Here is a 19,904-nt window from a genome sequence, read left to right as displayed (position 1 = left end):
CTGTTGCCCACTTGCTTATTAGCCCCAGCTATGGATAATAATTACTAATTTATCTGCATGTTTCAAGACTCTGGTTTCTAATAACAACTTTGTTTGAAACCTTTAGCAGGCTGTAATAACTGCTATCTATTTGAAAGCCTATCTTAGATTTTTGTCCACATTCAGATGAGTTCCTGATACGCTTACATGAAAACTCAGTTTGTCACGACCCCATTCTTCCCTTTATTTATGTCCTCCCACATTATTTCCTGTCTTCTTTTATTTGTCTCTCACTCTAGCTCTCTGTCTCTCATTGTCTGGAGCGGTGAAGTCTCACAGCCTGCAGACCACTGCACTGCGACTGGCATCATCCTGACTGAAGATGGCAACATGGCCGCAAGCCTTATGACGGTCCTGACCTTCAATAAAGGTTTTTCAATGAGCTCATCCATTTCAAAAAGGTGAAAACTCCTACCAGAAGCTATCTTTGATATTATTATTTATTTTATTATTATTATTTTATTTTTTATTTACAACTGTTACACCTGCTTCCTGGCTGCCAATGATATTGTGATTATACGTCCTCGTACTATACTCGGATTATACCCGTACTGTACAATCAGACCCGAATGCAGGAATGCATATTCCTTGCTTCAGTTTAACATAGAACACTTAACATGATAGAACTTAAGCATAATACAAAATAAACACAGCAGTACCTTGAACCAGACATGTAACAATGACTAACAAAGCAGATACAAAAGGGAAGGTACTTATAGGAAAGCACATAACCTTAAGCAAGCAAAACCGCCTGCCAGTAGCCCCCTGGTGGTCTGTCAGGGAATTGCACTAATAAGTTCCAAACAGCACCTTTTTTAAAATGAAAAAAAAAATAAAAAGGCAAATATAATTGTTACACACAGTAATGTAGACTCACTCACTCATTTTCGACCGCTTATCCGAACTATCTCAGGCGTCAACGGGCATCGAGGCAGGATACACCCTGGACGGAGTGCCAAACCATCACAGGACACACACACTCACACACTCACACACACACACTACGGACAATTTTCCAGAGATGCCAATCAACCTACCATGCATGTCTTTGGACCGGGGGAGGAAACCGGAGTACCCGGAGGAAACCCCCGAGGCACGGGGAGAAAATGCAAACTCCACACACACATGGCATATATTTATCTTGTATTTGAGGCAAGTATTCGCTGAGATTATTTATGTGTCTGTGAAGAGTGGTGACCGAGACCGAGATGGCAGAGAACGCAGTCTGTATATTTTCTTTATTCTACAAAAGCACAGTGTTTTGGTGTTATTATGTGTGTATACAAATAAAAGTAGACTCTTTACAGATTTGATTGATGTATTGCTCTTATCTGTACGATCGAAACTGAAAGTGTAATTTAAGTTCATTCCGGCCTTAAAAGGAGATTATGCCACAAAATGCCTATACGCGTTCATCGACTCCAGAGGGTTAAAAAAAAAAAAACTCACTGTGCTTGTGGATCAGTGATTACTTGAGGTTGTTTTGTGGGTGAAGGCTTTCAGGCTGTAGTGAAGATTAATGGCATTGTGAAGGACCACAAAAATATTGTTTGGCGATCTTATTATCCAGATATGAATCACTGAAAATCCTGCAGTCTGAACTTAATGGGGTGTTTTTAAACCTAAGAATAGTGAAGAGTGGAGTAGACCAAGATCTCTCCAAGTGTTTCCAACCTTCTTAGACATTAAAGTAGGCTTCACCAACGTGAATAAATTGCAGTTAAAGGTTTATAACAATAATGTGTTATTGGCCCTGGATATTTCACCTCCATGCCACCAGAGGGCACCCTTCCCTCAATATTAAGACTATCCGTTACTTTTAAACCCATTTCCCATTTGTCCTACTTATAAAGCACATGCTCAGAAACACTAGACATGAAGGCTTGTTTGTTATATCCATCAGTTGAAGTTCTTGAACCTTCACCTGGATTTTTAATTCAGATTCTCAGATTCAGGTGATTTAAACAAATATTAATTACAATACAAACATTCATGCATGAAGGCACAAAAAAAGGAAAGACATTAATCTAATGTAATATTAAAGTTAATCCTGAGGTATACAGTACAGTTGGTGATGAAAGAAAACAACAACAACAACAACAACAACAACAACAACAACAACAACAACAACGTAGTGGTGAACGACATTTTACCAAAAGACATTACCTTAGTCCTCGACTGTTTAGACTAAGCGTTGACTAAAGTACTGCGAATTTTTCTCAAAATCTGCACAGAATTGAGGTATATTGGTATATTCACTTCCAAAACACAAAATTAAACAATAACAACAAATTAATAGCTAGTAATCTGTTTTAACATTGACATACTGAAGGATCCTTTGGCAGTCATGAAGACTGAGCTTGCGCTCTATATATTTTTCTTAATAAATGCTGACATCTGTTGGTAGAATATAACACTACGCTCGTTTTTATTATTTAATTTATTGGGGGAGTCCTACTTCGACGGTGTAATTTGCAATTGAATACACAAATTAATCCAGTGCTTAAAATTCTATTCAATTATAGATACAATACAATTATATTATGTACGTTATATGGGCAGAATACTAAAATATTTTTACTGATGATTTTATCATTTTTATAAAACAGTAACTTGTGTACACGGTGCTCAGTTGCTACACAATCGTTATGTATAGTTATTTGGTTCATTCAAAGCTACTGTAGAGAAACAACGGTCACAGTTTGAAGAATAAGATGCCCTAGCACTCATCTGCTACACTTACAGCTCACAATAAGTTCATTTAGAATTTAATTTATAAAAATCTGGTGTTTGAAATGAACAGTTACTAAGATTGAAATGCTGGCTATGCCGATGAGCACTGCTGATCGAAAACACTGATAGACATCCTGTATCTCATCTTCAAGTACCCCTCCAAAACCGGTAGCTCCATTAATCGAACATCAAATCCTAGCTCTTCTTTCTTTTGGTGTTGGTCCACTGGTACAATCTCCTGGGTACTGTTTGGATCATTCCTACCAATGGCACCAAACGTAGGGAACCTACCTTTCAGGCTATCTGGAAGGTTCTGGTTGTAGTTCTGGCAGCAGTAGGCTGACCACATATACTCGGGAATGGCCACTCTGCCCTCATCCTTCAGCCAGCGGTCTTTTTCATATGGAATCACTCCAGTCACTATGTATGCCTTACCCAGGCAGTATTCCTTGAGGATCTTGGTGACGTTATTCTCTAGTTTGGCCCAGGGACCGTCATTGGATTTCAACTTCTGCGGCACCACGTTGGTGAGGGTGAAGGTGGCACGACGCGCAATGGTGTCATTGTGGTGCTGGTTTGGGTTCAGGTGGCCGCGTGTGTAGGAGGAGTTGGTGTAATCCTTCTGGACGGCCTGGCTCTCCACCACATTCTGGTCCAATTTGGCAGGTGGAACTGGAAACGGAACCATGTTGCCGTCAGCCTTGGATTTGGCTAGCTGGAAGAGAAGGAGGCACACAAGATGTTAAACCTAGCTGGAAGAGAAGGAGGCACACAAGATGTTAAATTTGAACAGATGTGTTTTTCCATCTGAAATTTGTTTCTTAATTTTTCCCAAGTTAAATGTTTTCATACATTCTTCAGACTTACAAATGATTTGTGCTCACCCTTACTTATCGGTATTTATTTCTGAAGCATTTTGCAAAGGATTCTTGATATGCTATTTCTGTCGACTGGTGCGTGATATTGCCACGCAAACTGTAGATGACATCTGACCAACATTCGTGTCGAAAGCAAGAAAACACTAAACGAAAGACGAAAGGAAAGGCCAGAAACAGTCATTCTGGCATAAGTATAACGACCACAGGCACTTATTGTAAGCTTGCGTGCATGAAGTGAGTAATAAGTCAACTGTACACATCTAGAAAACTTTTAGTGCTGTGCAGTAAACACTAGTGACAGATCATGTTAAAGCTTATTTTTCTTTGTGGTAAACCACAATCAAGTTCCTCTTCACCCTTAGCTTCCCTTCCACTTGTGTATTTCAGCATTCATTTTGAACACACTTGGTCTCATCGAAAGTACTTTAATCTGCAATACAAAAATGATCTGCACCACTGTGCCGAAATCTACGAGTCCAGACCAGAATTTTTGCCTTAACTCATTTCTTAAACCTGAGTATTTTGGACTTGTTTGTAACTGATGCACAGCAGCATCACTTGCGATTCTAAAAATATATGTCGAATGTTATGTAGAAGTGAGATTGGGTTTGGTTATTTAGGTGAACATTTCACTATCTAATGGACATTTGTACAGTAACTTTTTCAACTGCCACCTGTTGCTTTTCTTTCAAACAAGAGCCTTGGAACAAAAATTGTAATTTTTTTGACCAGAGTATAACGACTGTCCTGCACTCGATATGCTCTCCAGATTACAGAACTGCTGCTGGTTCTTGGAATTTAGAGCAGGCTTGTCTAATATTTAATGCCTGCCCAAACTGCACTTGTGCAGGCTCATGTTCCCAACAACCAATCACTTCTCACTATTGTTCTCAATGACCAATCACATCTCACCATTATTCTGAACGTCACTGATCATTGTTCTAACTGACCAATCACTGATCACTGACGTCAAAACCAATCATGGCTCCCCATTGATCTGGATGACCAATCGCTTCGCACCACTGTTCTCAACTATGGCTGATCACTGACCGAGAAACCAATCATATCGCCATTCATCCCCATGACCAATCACGATCACCATCCATTCCAACGACTAATAACTGATCACCAGTTATTATTTTGAAGACATTGTATTGTTAAATACCTAAATAGTTAGTTGATATGACCAAAGACAACTTTTTTTTAAATAAGAATTTGGTTATAACTGGTTTTTAAATGGTGTTATTTAGTTAAGAATAATGTATCATCATTGATTTGGTAAGAAATCCATTTAACAGTGTCTGTATTTTTTGTATTTAAATAACACCTCTCTCTCTCTCCCCCCCTCCAACTTCTGAGAAAGTTTCTTGTGTGTATAAAATATGCAAATTAGTACGTGACGTGACTTCTGAGCACGAGTAGTAGCTCATTTCCCCTGAAAAACAAGAGTCAACGCTGTGGTTTTCTTACCTGTGGTTCGTACTTCCATTCCCCTCTGGGGCGCTTTCCCTGCGGCAAGGAGAAGACGTACCCGGAGAACCAGGGCGTGCGGCGCTCCCGGCTGTACAGTGTGGCGAAGTGGTAGAGGTTCTTGTAGCGCTGACAGATCGGAGTCCCCGCGATGCCTGTGGGTGGCCGAGTCCGGTAGAAGAAGCTCGAACACTCCGAGAAATCCCCGACATCTCCTGCGCACAGACTGAGCAGAGCGCACAGGAGCGCCAGAGCAAAACGCATTTCTGTTAACAGACCTTAAATCTTCCTCACTGTCTCTGTCTAGATGTTCACTTCACTCGTGAGAATTATTAGTTAAGGGAAGTGTCTACGATCTCTGGGTTTATAAACGCGTCTTTGAGTCGTTGGGAACCAACCAGCCGTGAGAGCAGACGAGCTTGTTGCCAGATACGGATGTTTCAAAGCTTTTCGAGATAAATTATGGAACAGTACGTTTTTCTTTAATATCGTGAACATGATCGTAGAGTCATTTCTGAAAGTATTGAAACACCTTTTCAGTGTTTTTGCTATACAAATTAAAACATCTGGGTTCCAGATTTAAAATAATAATAATAATAACAACAACAATAATAATAATAATAATAATAATAATAATAATAAGAAGAAGAAGAAGAAGAAGAAGAAGAAGAATTTGGTGATATATACATTGAGATGTGATAAAGAACAGAGAACTTTTTTTGGCACCTTTGATGACAGACCACAACATTTTTTTTAGCTGAGCAAATGTGTATTAGATCAAACCCAAATAACAGGGTTATAGGGTTGATTTTTAGTTGCTTGCAATAACTGAAAAAAAAAGCAGGTGATCGACAAACTATTGCATTCTTCTGTTGTGATCTTTCTTGTGTTTTGGCTCATTGTCTGACAGAATGCTTCTGAATTTAATCTGCTTCTTCCACCAGATTAGTGAAGCAGCCAATGCTCGTCCATTCAAGTCCAGTAACACTACCACCACCATGTTTCGCAGACTGTATGCTTTGGATCATGAGCAGATCCTTACTTTCTACACACTTTTTTCACAGATTTTTGTTATCATTTTGGCAGGGGATAAATTTGGTTTCAGAACTTTAGTGGAGTTTTTGCATCCCGTGCTATTATAGGCCAAATGAAAGAAAAAACAAATACAGTTTAGGGGAAAAACAAAGACAGAAATGTACAAACTTTTATCAACCTGGTTGTGTAATGACTCACATGAGTGTGCACAGAATGAACCAAACACATTCCATTAAAACATATGTACAAAAGTAATTATCATCCACCTGTCATTAATGAAGAGATTCTCATTAACCTCAACTTGCTGTTTCTGTTGGATTTTTTGGCATCTTTTTTTGTTGCATTTGATTGCTGAAGCCAGATAAAAAAAAACAGAAAATAAAAAAAAATCCTTTTTTTGATTAAAATTTACCTGATAATTTTGATATCAATGTTTTCTAATAAAATGATACAAGATGCAAGTGTTCTGTCTCATTGGCTCATTCCAAGTTTTAGAAAGAGTACAAACAGACTGACTTGTGATCCAATCTGGCAACCACAAAAGAGGAATCGTGTGTATTTTCGCTTTCCCATTATTGACTGACTAAGCACTGAGTCATGTGAAAACCTTAAAACAGCCAAATGAACATATCCATATATCCACTGTTCAACAAACAGAGTATTTCTGTAATTTTGTAATTTTTGTAAATTTAGTAATTTTGCTGTATGTTCACAGGGGATTTCCTTTCATGAGCTTTTATTATTTCATGGTCGTAAATATTTTATATAGTTTAACAAAACATTCTAATCAAGTGTATTTTTATATTTATAATTAATAATTATAATTAATAATTTCATTGAATTTTTAATGGTTCTTGAACTAACATTGCAGTTTTCTATCGTCTCAGGAACTAATCTGTTGCATTAACTGATATCTGGAGCTCTGATTATCCCATGAACAAGAACACAACGAAACTGTAGTACAGAAAGAAACTCTTTACTATATAACTCTTTCCTAACAGTTTTGTTTTTCAAGAATTTTTTTTGTATTTTCTCTCTATAGATTTTGTTTTTCTACTAAAGCAGCTTTAATAGCTACAAAAACAATCCGTTGGCTATGGAAAACTTTTCAGAACAGAAATGTTCAGAAGTTTTTTCAGAAGTTTTTGCATGTGAGCAAATAACTGTTTGTGGCTGCTGTAATGCGATAAGAGGAACTGCTTGTTTTGCAGATCGGTGTCAGTACTGTTTTGTAACCATCAGAGGGAACAAGTTCCTTTATGTTGTTTTTATATTATATTATATTATATTATATTATATTATATTATATTATATTATATTATATTATATTATATTATATTATATTATACTGTGAGGTGGATTTCGAAAGTGCTTGGAAACCACTATTCAAAGGTTCTACCAGGAGAGGGCAATGGGGTACTCTGAAACATCTTTGTCCACACACACACACACACACACACACACACACACACACACACACACACACACACACACACACACACACACACACACACACACACACACACACACACACACACACACCGATGATCTACTTTGCAGTTGTACCACCATAAATCACCAGAATTGTTTCCTTTCATCATGATATAATTATCTCTGGGAATTACCTCTTTTCTTTCACTAAGGGTGTGTATGTTTTCCACCAATTGTCGAGATACTAGGAGGACTTTCCTTAAAAAAAAAAAACATTTACATTGGCAGTCTAGATTTGTAAACAGGGTGTGGATCCATCTCACTGCTGCACTTCCTATCATTTTCCAGGACTTTTGCCTGGGGCAAGTTGTGGCCTAATGGTTAGAGATTCTGACTCGTAAACTTGGGCCGGCCACGACTGAGGTCCCCTTTAGCAAGGCACCGAACCCCCCAACTGCTCCCCAGGTGCCGCAGCATAAATGGCTGCCCACTGCTCCGGGTGTGTGTGTGTGTGTGTGTGTGTGCTTTGGATGGGTCGAATGCAGAGAACGAATTCTGAGTATGGGCCACCGTACTTTCAAATACAAGACGGATAAAACATGGACACGTACATGTTGGTCCATGTGATCCAAGTCAGTAGAGCATAATGCACCAAAACAGTTCAAAATGATTAGGAATCATGAATGCAGCTATCTGCCTCTATGTGTGTGTGATAGTTTCATCCTCATTACAACATGCATGAGGCGTCTTTATGAAACGGGTTGCTTAACACCCGAAGTGAATATAGCTGATTTGTCTATTTTCCAAAAGCTACACAACATCGAAAGCAGGCGCAGTTCCCCAATAAGTAAGCCTAGTTTGTCTGTATGTCAAGTGTTCAGCAGAACCTAAAAAAACCGCAAAGGTCATCTGATGTCATCAGTGTTCTTTGGTTCAGTTAGGGTTTTGTATATTTTATCATTTACTCAGTGTGCATCTGAGGTAATTTCCTAAATAAGTCATAATGACATGACCGATATGACATTTCTGTGTGATATTGTTGCATAATATACAAGCTAAGAGTTCAATTATTTTACAGGTACTGTACAGGACACTAACCTAAATGCTAATTCAGTAGACGTCACAAATCCACCATCGAATTCAGTACGGATATAAGCTCACGCTCTCTCACTTGTCTCCTTATACTAGTTCCTCACTAGTTCTACCGATCTACCAGCACTGCTCGACTGGTTCCACCATCACTCAGAGTAAGAGGCAAGTATACTACAAGACTCTTCTCTGTTCTGGCACCAAGGTGGTGGAATGAACTTCCCCTAGAGGTCCGGACAGCTGAGTCACTGGTTATTTTCAAGCGGCGGAGCTACTTATTCGGCGTAGCTACTTATTTTCAAGCGGCAAGACCTACTTATTCAGAAAAAACTTCAACTAGCACTTCTTTCCCTATCTTTTGCATTTAAAACAAACAAACAAAAAAAAAAACCTTTGACACTTTTTCATTGTAACTTTGAACAAATGTTTTAAACTCATGGTATCTTAAGTATGTAACCTAGTGAACCAGCATTAATGTATTCAATGTTAGAGATTTAAGCACTTATGTACGTCGCTCTGGATAAGGGCGTCTGCCAAATGCTGTAAATGTAAATGTAGTTGTAGCTCATATCCATTTTGCTATGTTTTTCTGATCATCACAGCTGTAAAGAGCGATGACATGAACGACATAACATTTCCACGCGACTAAAAAATGTGTATATTTTTGTGTATAAAAGCGTTAAATGTTCCGGTACTCAACTTAACCAGTCTGGTACTGATGATGGCTTTTTTTTTGATGCAAAAAAAAAAAAAAAAAAAAAAAAAAAAAAAAAGAGGCAATGACACCGATAATTTTCTGTATACAGTATTTACTGCTTTCACTAAATTCAAACACACACACACACACACACACACACACACACACACACACACACACACACACACACACACACACACACACACACACACACACAAAATGTGCATACATCGCTGAATGACTGTACAATCATGACTAAAGTAGTGAAGTTTAATTACAGTTACAGTTTACAGCAATAACTTCAGAGCTAAACATCAGCTAAACACAACTTAGCCAACCAGAAAAGAACAAAAGAAATGTACAAAAGAAATGTAGTGGCTTTACTGTTCAGTAGTAAGTGTGTGTTATGCTACATCTATCTAAGTGCTTCTCCACTCTTTACACGAATGACTCAGGATGGAAATGACACGAGATAGCTAGCTACCAAATCTGGCTTTTTATATACTGTTGTTATGTAATCGTTATAATTGTCCAAAATACATTTTCAGAACATCGTTGTATTCAACTATAGACATGTTAAAAAAATGTTAATTATGTTTGTTCAGTAGTTATGCAAGACAATGTTATAATTATTATTATAATTATTATTACAACTTCTTGCTAGTGGACATTTTTATAGCAGTAAAAGCAGACATCCCATATATACATCCATTTCTTTACGTTACATTACAGCATATTGCTTTTACAATTTCATTCATCTCAATTTTTTTTGCTCTATTGTAAACGCACTGCGCAAAATAGCACGACGTTGTGCGTCCTTGCCGTTTTCAGTCAATAACGCTACTCTTCCAGATGACCATATGGACCAGCATGGGAATGACGCTGACAGGCAGCAGGGTGAGAATCAGGACAACAATTGCAGGGGCATCTGAAAGATCTTCTTCCTCATGTACATGTACACACTCGTTGAAGTATTGCTTGTGGACTTCCACAAACATCTCCTGCACAACAGCGTTTGGGTAATAACAATGTGCCACTACAGCACAAACATTCTCCAAGCAGTGGGTCAGATCATTGTAGTAACTAAAATGGAAGAAGGACAGATACAGATTTCTTATCTGGCAGCAGAAGGAAATGTCTGTCAGTAATTACAAGGCAAGAAAGCATGTTAGTGATAATGTTGTGTTTATGTAAATACACTCCATTCTAAAGCAAACGTCAGCTTTTCCTTTGCATACTTGCACACTTCCTCTCTAAACGCAGCTATTAAAAGCTTGTTGTTTCAATTATTCACTAGCGACTCTTACTTAGACTAGTAACATCATTTCTGTAGTTAGCTAGCAACAGATCTGTCATCTATTGTCTTACCGTCCTTGTTTACTACTAGTTAGATCCTAGAAATGCATTATACATGAACACTGTACACACACAGACGTCTGTGACTTCATTTTTTTATGTTGGTTAAATTAAATTAATTTATTATTTTTTTTGCTTACCTGAGCACCATCTCAAAATCGCACCACTCGTCCTTCGTCAGGTTCGTCATGAACGAATCAAAATTGTCTGAGCAGTATTCTTTTCCAATAAGTCTTAAGAGTGTTTCATCACATTTATAATGACCATAGTGGTGTATTTTCTCCTGATCCTGGAAATTCTCTGGAAAAGACCAACAGAGCCCAGAGCCACGGGAACGAAAGAATATTAGAAACAAATGCTTAAATGTGCATATTATGTTAAAGGCATCTCTCTCTCTCTCTCTCTCTCTCTCTCTCTCTCTCTCTCTCTCTCTCTCTCTCTCTCTCTCTCACACACACACACACACACACACACACACACACACACACACACACACACACACACACACACACACACACACACACACTACATTTACCTTTACCACAGTAATTTGATATTAAAGCTCTCTTGCTATTGCATAAGCGTTTTATGAATGTTGCCAGTCACTGTCACAATACTTGTATGAGGAAATGTGGATAAATTCCCACATAACTTTTGCAACATGGAAAAGTCTTTACGGAAAGTACGCGGGGGTGGGGGGCTGGGTTGGGGTGGGGGAGTGGGTGGGGGGGATGGGGAGTTATATTAATAGGATCTTACTTGTTTCAGAGATGTTTCACTACTGTAGTGTAATTATAAATAAATAAAACATTTTTGCCTCATGCACATACTGTACACATACACATACAATCACACACAGTGCTCCTACCTTGCTCTTCATAAGTCACATTGTCTTTGATATTTTCTGGAAAAAATATCAGATAACATACAATTAAGAATTTGCAATGAATTTTAACTTTAACTAAAAAAAATTAATAAATTCCGTGACAAAAAACAGAAAGAAAAAAAACGTTGATTTTACGTAACTCATGGATAATTTGCGACGATTGCGTTCGGATTAAAGCTTTTCATAAATTCTCTTTGAAAGATATTTTCTCTTTTCCCTTTTTGTATAACAGCAGCCAGAATATCGCGTTCATATCAAAGCACTTGTTCTAATACATTATGGTTTCTACAGTAAGAATTTTGGATTTGTTGACTTGTAGAACTTGGTCTAGTTTGGTTTGCGATGTAACTGTCTATATCTTTTGTACCATATGTGCTAAAACTTTTAAACTTTAAATTAAACATGGAATAAAACTCAATAAAAACACAATCAGCCGTTGACAACCGATTAGCACGAGTGTAATACTGTATGCAAGGAACAGGGCTTTCGCTACGTCGTCTGTAAATCTTCAAGCCAATGCCTACAAAGCTCCTGAATTGTTCAGACGGTACAGGAAGTAGGAAACAGGAAACAGGCAGGAGGGAAGTGGAGAGGAGGAGAGCAGATTCTGATTTATATACATGAGTCACCGAATGAGAAACAAGACACACCGATCAAACCTGTACAGAGTAAATTCATTTCACTCTCTCTCTCTCTCTCTCTCTCACTCTCTCTCTCTCACTCTCTCATTTTCTACCGCTTATCTGAACTACCTCGGGTCACGGGGAGCCTGTGCCTATCTCAGGCTTCATCGGGGCATCAAGGCAGGATACACCCTGGACGGAGTGCCAACCCATCGCAGGGCAAACACACACACTCACACACTACGGACAATTTCCCAGAGATGCCAATCAACCTACCATGCATGTCTTTGGACCGGGGGAGGAAACCGGAATACCCGGAGGAAACCCCCGAAGCACGGGGAGAACATGCAAACTCCACACACACAAGGTGGAGGTGGGAATCGAACCCCCAACCCTGGAGGTGTGAGGCGAACGTGCTAACCACTAAGCCACCGTGTCCCCCCTAAAAATTTATTCATTAAATTAATTAAACACAGAAAAATCACTTTTCGAAACAAAGCAAAACAGAATAGTTTACCATCAAAGTGCTTTCCATTCACAACTGGAATGTTGGAGTGTGAAGCATGGTGAAGCTTGTTCACGCCGTTCTTAACCACACCTGGAAAAGAAATATTTACTTAATTTAATGCTCAGGCTTATTATTTTTTTTTATAATTGCACAATATATACACATATAAATATTAAAAAGCATGCACTGTAATTATGTCAATTTCTATGTTATCGGACTAAAAAAATCGGCCAACAGTAAGTGAAAATATTCAAAATTATAAAATATTCAAAATTATTAAATATTTTTCAAATTTAAAAAGACCCAGAATTTCTTTGTACCTTCAGTTATAATCAGAGACATATTTGCTGTCTGACCTGGAAAACAAAGCATAAACATTTTTATAAAATGCACACACACGTAGATTAGGGTTTTAGACTTCATTATTTCAATTCTTTTCAAAATTATCCTAAAATCATTCGTGACTATCGAGATCATCCTCGTCAGCGTGGGTGAAAATTAGAAGCGTAGGAGTATTTGCAAAAGAGTTTCAGAATTAGTTTTCGCTTCATCCTGCTGATTGCGCACGTTGAGATAGCTTGGACTTCACAAACGAAAGTTTCTGTGAAACCTCACAATGTTTTGGTCGCATTTGATGAAATTCACCGTACCGTGACATGTTTCAGTGAAAAAGGGGAAAAATCTTAACATCACATTTTTACAATTTGGCTAAATCTTAATAGGGACTAAAAAAAATTCGGAAATATAAGATGTACTAAATATTTTTCATTTGTACATGAAAATCTGTTCCCATATTTAAAAAAAAAAAAATTAAATTTGGACTTTAGGACCGCACCCTATCTAAAAAAACAACAAAAAAAAAAGCAAAGAAAACAAACAAAGCTGAACTGTAGCACACTTACAGATGAATTGAAACTAGTGTCAGAGGATGTTTACAGCTTTGTTAAATTTGATTTAGAAAATGATTTCGAATGGTAAAACACAATATAAGGATTTTTTAAAGGACCATCATCCAGATTTTTATTCGTTTATTTTTTTTGTTCTGCCATTAACATTTTCAGTATCTTTGATTTATTTTTACAAATATTTTAAACAATGTACAGTACTGTGCAAAAGTTTTAGGCAGGTGTGAAAAAATGCTGTAAACAAAGAATGCTTTCATAAGTATGAATAATGAGTGTATATTTCTGTCAATTTACAAAATGCAAAGTGGGCAAACAAAAGAAAAATCTAAATCAAATCAATATTTAGTGTTACTACATTTTGCCTTCAAAACCAGCATGAAGCGATGGCACGGCCCCCACAGAGCCCTGATCTCAACATCATCGAGTGTGTCTGGGATTACACGAAGAGACAGAAGGATGTGAGAAAGCCGACATCCACAGAAGATCTGTGGTTGGAACAACCTACCAGCCGAGTTCCTTCAAAAACTGTGTGCGAGTGTAGCTAGAAGAATTGCTGCTGTTTTGAAGGCAAAGGGTCGTCACACCAAATACTGATTTGATTTAGATTTCTCTTTTGTTCATTTATAAAAAATAAATGTTTACCACTTCCATTTCTGAAAGCATTCTTTGTTTACAGCATTTGTTCACACCTGTCTAAAACGTTTGCACAGTACTGTACATTTTTCTTGCACGAAAAATTTTATAAAACACCTTTCTGTTTGTTTTTTGCTTGTTTGTTCCCAATTTTTTCAAAATCTATAAATTCAGCTATATCATACAATTATACAACTGTGCTAATTTGATACTTCACAGAATAATGCTACGTTTTGTATTTCCAGATATGTTTTTTAAGTGTTTAAATTGTTTTCTAGTGTTTCGTGATTTAAATCTGCATTAGTTTCAAAACAAAACAAACAAAAAAAAACATCTAAAGAACAGAATTATTTTTTTAACTCGTCGTGTCGTTCGAAAACAAAAATCCGTTGTTTGTCCTTTTTAAAATCTTCCGAATTTTAATATATTGTGTTTAGAATTTAAACAATAATACAAAGATACAGTTTATGCATGAAAAGTTGAAAAGTACATCCAACATATTTGGACAGGATTCTGTTTTTTTTTTTTTTACGTTCGATATAAGTTTATAGATTTCATACCCGAAATTAAGGCTAGGTCCAGCAGGAGCGACAGTAATCCTGAGAGCATGTGTAGCATTCTGCTAGCATGAACGTGTCCAGACGTATGTACTGTATGAGTCTGTGTGGGAAAGATCAGGATTTGACAACTGAGAGCAAGGAGCATTAGCCTTAAGTAAGGGACGTAGAGGAGAGAGAGAGGGAGTGTGTGTGTGTGTGTGTGTGTGTGTGTGTGTGTGTGTGTGTGTGTGTGTGTGTGTGTGTGTGTGTGTGTGTGTGTGTGTGTGTGTGTGTGTGTGGGCTGGTTTGAAGAAAACGCCCATGTCTTTTCCTTTCTTTGTTGATATATCAGTTGGGATGGCGGAATTCTGCTCGAGTTCCTGATGTCTGAGGAGATTGCATGCAGTGTGTTCATTATACTCAGCTCAGCTTCACAAAACTTTTTGTGCAACCTTTTTTTAAAGTTAAAAAAAAACTTGCTAACATGCTTTAACACACTTTCTGTGCCTAAGTGCATTGTGTGGCAAAGTAACGCATGATTTTTAATGCCTCAGTGGTCGAAACCTCTTATCCGTTTGACACAAATAGCTCTGCTTCGCATGTGTTTCCTTCTTTGAGTTGGCTCGACTTCCCCTCTTTTATCTTCAATAGAGACAGGAAAGTGACAAAGCTATAAAAAACAAAAAAAAAAGCTGTATATGGTTTTTGTCCAGTTTTTCTTTATTTCATTCCATCTGCTAGAACCTGAAAGCATAAACACCTGGTGATGAAACTGGAGACTCCTTCTATCAATAGAGGAGAATCTCTGGCACAGGCATGAAGAATTTAAATAGACTTTTATTATTTATTTATTTTATTTTCATTAAGAAAAACAAACAAAAAAAAAAAACGCTTTCACCACCACAAAACGTTAAGAAAAATTAATATTTCAGTTAGTATAATATTTAATATAATTAACATTTTTTTAATACGTGTGTTTGTTTACGTTAAATTAATTGTCTGCACTTGCCGCATGACAGCATGAGATAAATCCCCCTTGGTGCAGCCCAAAGCTTTACTGTTACACAGATTTATATTTAACTATTTAAACCACAGCCTTTCATAATAAATTTTTCGGGAGTCATTTCACTACCAGATATTTGTGTCACAAGGGCACGCTGACAGAAAGAAACTAATCAGAGTTAAAGCTCGACGTTACTGCTTCCGCATGTCTGATGCATCGCTACAGCATAGTGGTTGTGAATATAAAGAATCTAATCTGCAAAATCTAATCTTTTATGCAAAATGTTTGTCAGATCTCCAGTTCCTTAAAAGATAAGCCAAGCGAAATGTCATAAACTCCATGAAGTCGTCCTTTATCTTGGTTTCGTGTATATTCAGCTTATCGTAGGAGGACGAATAGGACATGTCAGCCAAACCGCCTGAGCCATCAACACTGGTTAAGGCTCTGGGTTGTTGATCGGAGGATCGGGGTTCAAGGCCCAGAACAGCCAAGCTGCCACTGCTGGGCCCTTGAGCAAGGCCCTCAACCCTCTCTGCTCCAGGGGCGCTGTATCATAGCTGCCCCTGAACTCTGACCCCAACCTCCTTAGTTGGGGTATGTGAAGAAAATAATTCCACTGTGCTGTAATGTATATGTGGCGATAATGAAGGCTTCTGTCCTCGTTCTGTCTGTCTAGTAATGTGTCTAAAATGATAAAAGAGAAAAAATATGCAGTATTGTACTGTTGTGTGGAGATGTCTGAAAAATCGAATAAACAAACCAGCTAACCTTGATGTGGAAGTTGGCTGGTTTGTTTATAGATTATTCGATTTTTCAGACACAACAATCTCCACACAACAGTACAATACTGCATATTTTTCTCTTATACTTTACTAGTATAAAGAAGTTCTGTGCCTTTGATGAGAGAGGTCAGAGGTCATTGAACGACAAGGCGGGTTCAAGATACAGGGAAGACGGGAAGTCTAGTACCAAGATCTCTTCGGATGAGACCGAGAGACAAGTCCAAATACAAACAGCAATAATTCACTGTCAGAACAGAAAACAGGTCACCTGAAGCACAGGGGTTGTGCACGGCAAACATGTTAACCACAAAGCCAGCATGCCAACGAAGTGTAAATTACACAAGAGAACAGGAGAAGAAATGTTTTTGAAGAAAAATGTTGGTATTTAGCGGAATCTGGAAACATTCATAAATGTAGCTGCGTGTATAAAATATACAGTATAGTGTGTGTGTGTGTGTGTGTGTGTGTGTGTGTGTGTGTGTGTGTGTGTGTGTGTGTGTGTGTGTGTTTGTGTGTGTGTGTGTGTGTGGCCTTCTTACCACAATCTGTTCAAAACAATATGTGAAGCGTGGGAGAGCACCATGGCAAGGGGTAAAGATGTGCACAATGAGTCATGAACTTTAATCATCATCCCATGTGCAAAAAAAAATAAAAATAACAGCAGGCAGAATCAACCTCATTTACCACGATTACTTGCAAACATTTCTCACACGCTTCAAATCGAGTAGAAGACGAAGATTTTTAACCACACAACACAGACTCTATGAAACATCTGATCTGAATTCTGTCCCATATATTGATGGAACGGAGCAGATTAAGAGCCTCATGCAAACTGCACGGTAGCTGATCAGCAGTTGTGTAGTGGGGAAACGCAACCATGTGAAAAAAAAACAAGCCTCGTGTCATTCAGATTGGATTGGCAGAGATACTTTTAGTCCTAACCTCAACATGACCACTTTCAGCACACGCCCTTCCAACACTGGGCAGTGCCTCAAAACCACAGGTCTGAAAGTCACCACGGTTAACCTGCACACACAGACACACACATACACACCTACAGCATAGGGAAACCAGTACAACCCCCTCCTGACCTCAGATCCAGGATAACTGCTAAGCTTTAAAAATCTGCACGTATAGCATTCTGAGAAAAAAACAGAGTGGAGATTAGTCAAGCTTTATGCTTCGATTTGATGCTTCCTTTAAGTCAACTGATTAAAAATCAAGTTCAAACAAACGCGTTACTTTATCTTACTCTATCTTGTATCAGGGCTGTCAAGTGTCACGCATTGAGAGTGACAGTCCCTCATGTGGGTCTTTTCTCACGCTCTCTCGCCACACATCGTATTTCTCACGCAGAAAAACTTTTGGACTATTTATCATATATTTAATATGATGCAGTGCCCAAAATGTATCAGTCCGCACCACTTATTCGAGCCTGACACTTATCAGCCAATCAAAAAAGAGGCTACACAATAGCCAATCAGAAAATAGCACAATCTGGGTAAGATTTGACGCAACAACCACTGAAAATTTAAAAAAATATATTCATTAGCGAGGGTATTTTCGATGGTCGGTTTGAACAAAACCTTAACATGAAACAGCTTGTCTCTGGACGGGACATTGTCCTCAATCATGACCCTAAAAATGTCTGGGCTTGTGCTGAACTGTTTTATATGGGAGCAACATTACAAATGATAAAGTTACAATAAACAACTTGTTACAATAAACAACACAGTCATAATCTCTCTCTCTCTCTGTCTCTCTCTCTCTCTCATACACACACACACACACACACACACACACACACACACACACACACACACACACACACACACACACACACACACACACACACAACCAACACACATACACATTGTTAACTGGGGGGGGGGGTGTTGCTGGTGGGTTTGAAGTGTCACTCTTGCCTGTCTTCAAAACTTGAGAGCCCTGTTGTATCTTTCATTCTAAGGAAGAAAAAATTCCATCTCACAAGAGCAAAACAAATCCCTTAACGCCTTGCTGTAGTAGAGTCTTCTCCAAGCGAAAGCAAAACGTTTACATTTTCGATTTTATGTTGCAGGACATCAACATGACAAGTCACACGAGTTACCGTCCACTGATTTGATTGGACGAGCTACATCTCAACGGCGTTTATACTGTAGGTGTAAATGTGTGTGTAAAATTAGTTCTAGTGATTAGTTTATTACAACAAAACCGGTACAACTGTACAGTTAGCGACATGAGAGGACATGGCATTTTTTTTTTTTTTATGATTTTTAATCAAATATTTTAAAACACAAGTGATCTTATTCATGGTTAAATTCTTGGTTATAGAACCAAATAGAGTATATTCAACTTATAAGATTGTTGTTTCTTCCCTGCGACTAGCATCTAGTGTACTTACGTGCAGGTGTATATGTGTGTGTGTGTGTGTGTGTGTGTGTGTGTGTGTGTGTGTGTGTGTGTGTAGCTGTGGTTTTTCCTATTTTTCTTACCACTGTCTCACGCTTGGTTAAAGACGTTTCGCAGCTCTTGCATTACTGCCGCTCTTACTGCACAACCTTTCGTATATTACACGTGTTTTGTGTCCAAGTCGTCTGGGATAAAGATGTCTGAAATCTGAAATTTCTACCAATCATGACACAGTGAATGACACTCGCTCTACAAGCACATCTTTTTTTTTTTTTTTTTAATTCTGACCTTGAAAATGGTGTGAAAATTGATGGAGCTCTAGAGGCCAAGATCTCTGTGGTATCTGGTATCAGCAGTCTTGTAAGATGTGAGTGGATCGGATTGGTTTGACCAGCACGTTCTACGGACGGGATTGAGGTCTGGGGAATTCGGAGGCGACATCATTCTCAAATCATTCCTGAACAAATACTGCAGTGTGGCACGGAGCTTCGTCCTGCTGTTCAAGGCCACTGCTGTTAGGGTCTGTAGTAGTGTTTAGGTACTGTAGGTGCTACATGTCAAAGTATCATCCAGGTTGATTTCAGACCCATCGCTTAGATCCTTACAACCTTTTCCTGCTTTTATTCTACAATATAATTCTTAACCTCTCAGTGGTTTTAAAGTTAAAGGGGCAATTAAAGTTCACAAGGATCAAAGATAAATATATGTTGTTATTGTTTGTACCTAAAGTGGGGGTTTGAACTCAGCGATATTTTCGTGCAAGCCTATTCTCAAGCCTTTTGATACAGAATGGTGCAAAGACACGAAATAACAACCGCACTTCTGCAGGTGGAAACCCCCGTGTTGTTGTTGACACAAATCACAGGACAGCGGCCGGAATGGCTC

General features: G+C 38.3%; 2 protein-coding genes and 1 long non-coding RNA gene across 3 annotated transcripts; 1 reads left to right on the top strand and 2 right to left on the bottom strand.

Moving 5' to 3' along the window:
- Positions 1 to 1,922: 1,922 nt before the first annotated feature.
- On the bottom strand, positions 1,923 to 5,513 carry LOC113652115 (endonuclease domain-containing 1 protein-like). The gene is made up of 2 exons (XM_027161030.2): positions 5,121 to 5,513; positions 1,923 to 3,487 (listed from the first exon to the last, which is right to left on the bottom strand). The coding sequence occupies exons 1-2, from the start codon at positions 5,382 to 5,384 to the stop codon at positions 2,864 to 2,866; spliced, it is 888 nt and encodes a 295-aa protein (XP_027016831.1). The 5' UTR covers positions 5,385 to 5,513; the 3' UTR covers positions 1,923 to 2,863.
- LOC113652116 lies at positions 5,452 to 6,616 on the top strand. The gene is made up of 2 exons (XR_003442816.2): positions 5,452 to 5,590; positions 6,065 to 6,616. It is a non-coding gene; the product is annotated as an uncharacterized LOC113652116 (long non-coding RNA).
- A 3,012-nt stretch (positions 6,617 to 9,628) lies between these two features.
- Positions 9,629 to 15,004, bottom strand: LOC113652095. The gene is made up of 6 exons (XM_047811740.1): positions 14,844 to 15,004; positions 13,066 to 13,101; positions 12,755 to 12,835; positions 11,597 to 11,632; positions 10,869 to 11,028; positions 9,629 to 10,455 (listed from the first exon to the last, which is right to left on the bottom strand). Exons 1-6 carry the CDS (start codon positions 14,986 to 14,988, stop codon positions 10,200 to 10,202), a joined length of 714 nt encoding a protein of 237 aa, XP_047667696.1. The 5' UTR covers positions 14,989 to 15,004; the 3' UTR covers positions 9,629 to 10,199.
- Positions 15,005 to 19,904: the final 4,900 nt, after the last annotated feature.

Source organism: Tachysurus fulvidraco, chromosome 3 (genome assembly GCF_022655615.1).
Source record: "Tachysurus fulvidraco isolate hzauxx_2018 chromosome 3, HZAU_PFXX_2.0, whole genome shotgun sequence".
Classification (NCBI taxonomy): domain Eukaryota; kingdom Metazoa; phylum Chordata; class Actinopteri; order Siluriformes; family Bagridae; genus Tachysurus; species Tachysurus fulvidraco.
The sequence above is the reverse complement of the archived record's forward strand: the minus strand, read 5'-3'. Positions and strand labels throughout refer to the sequence as shown.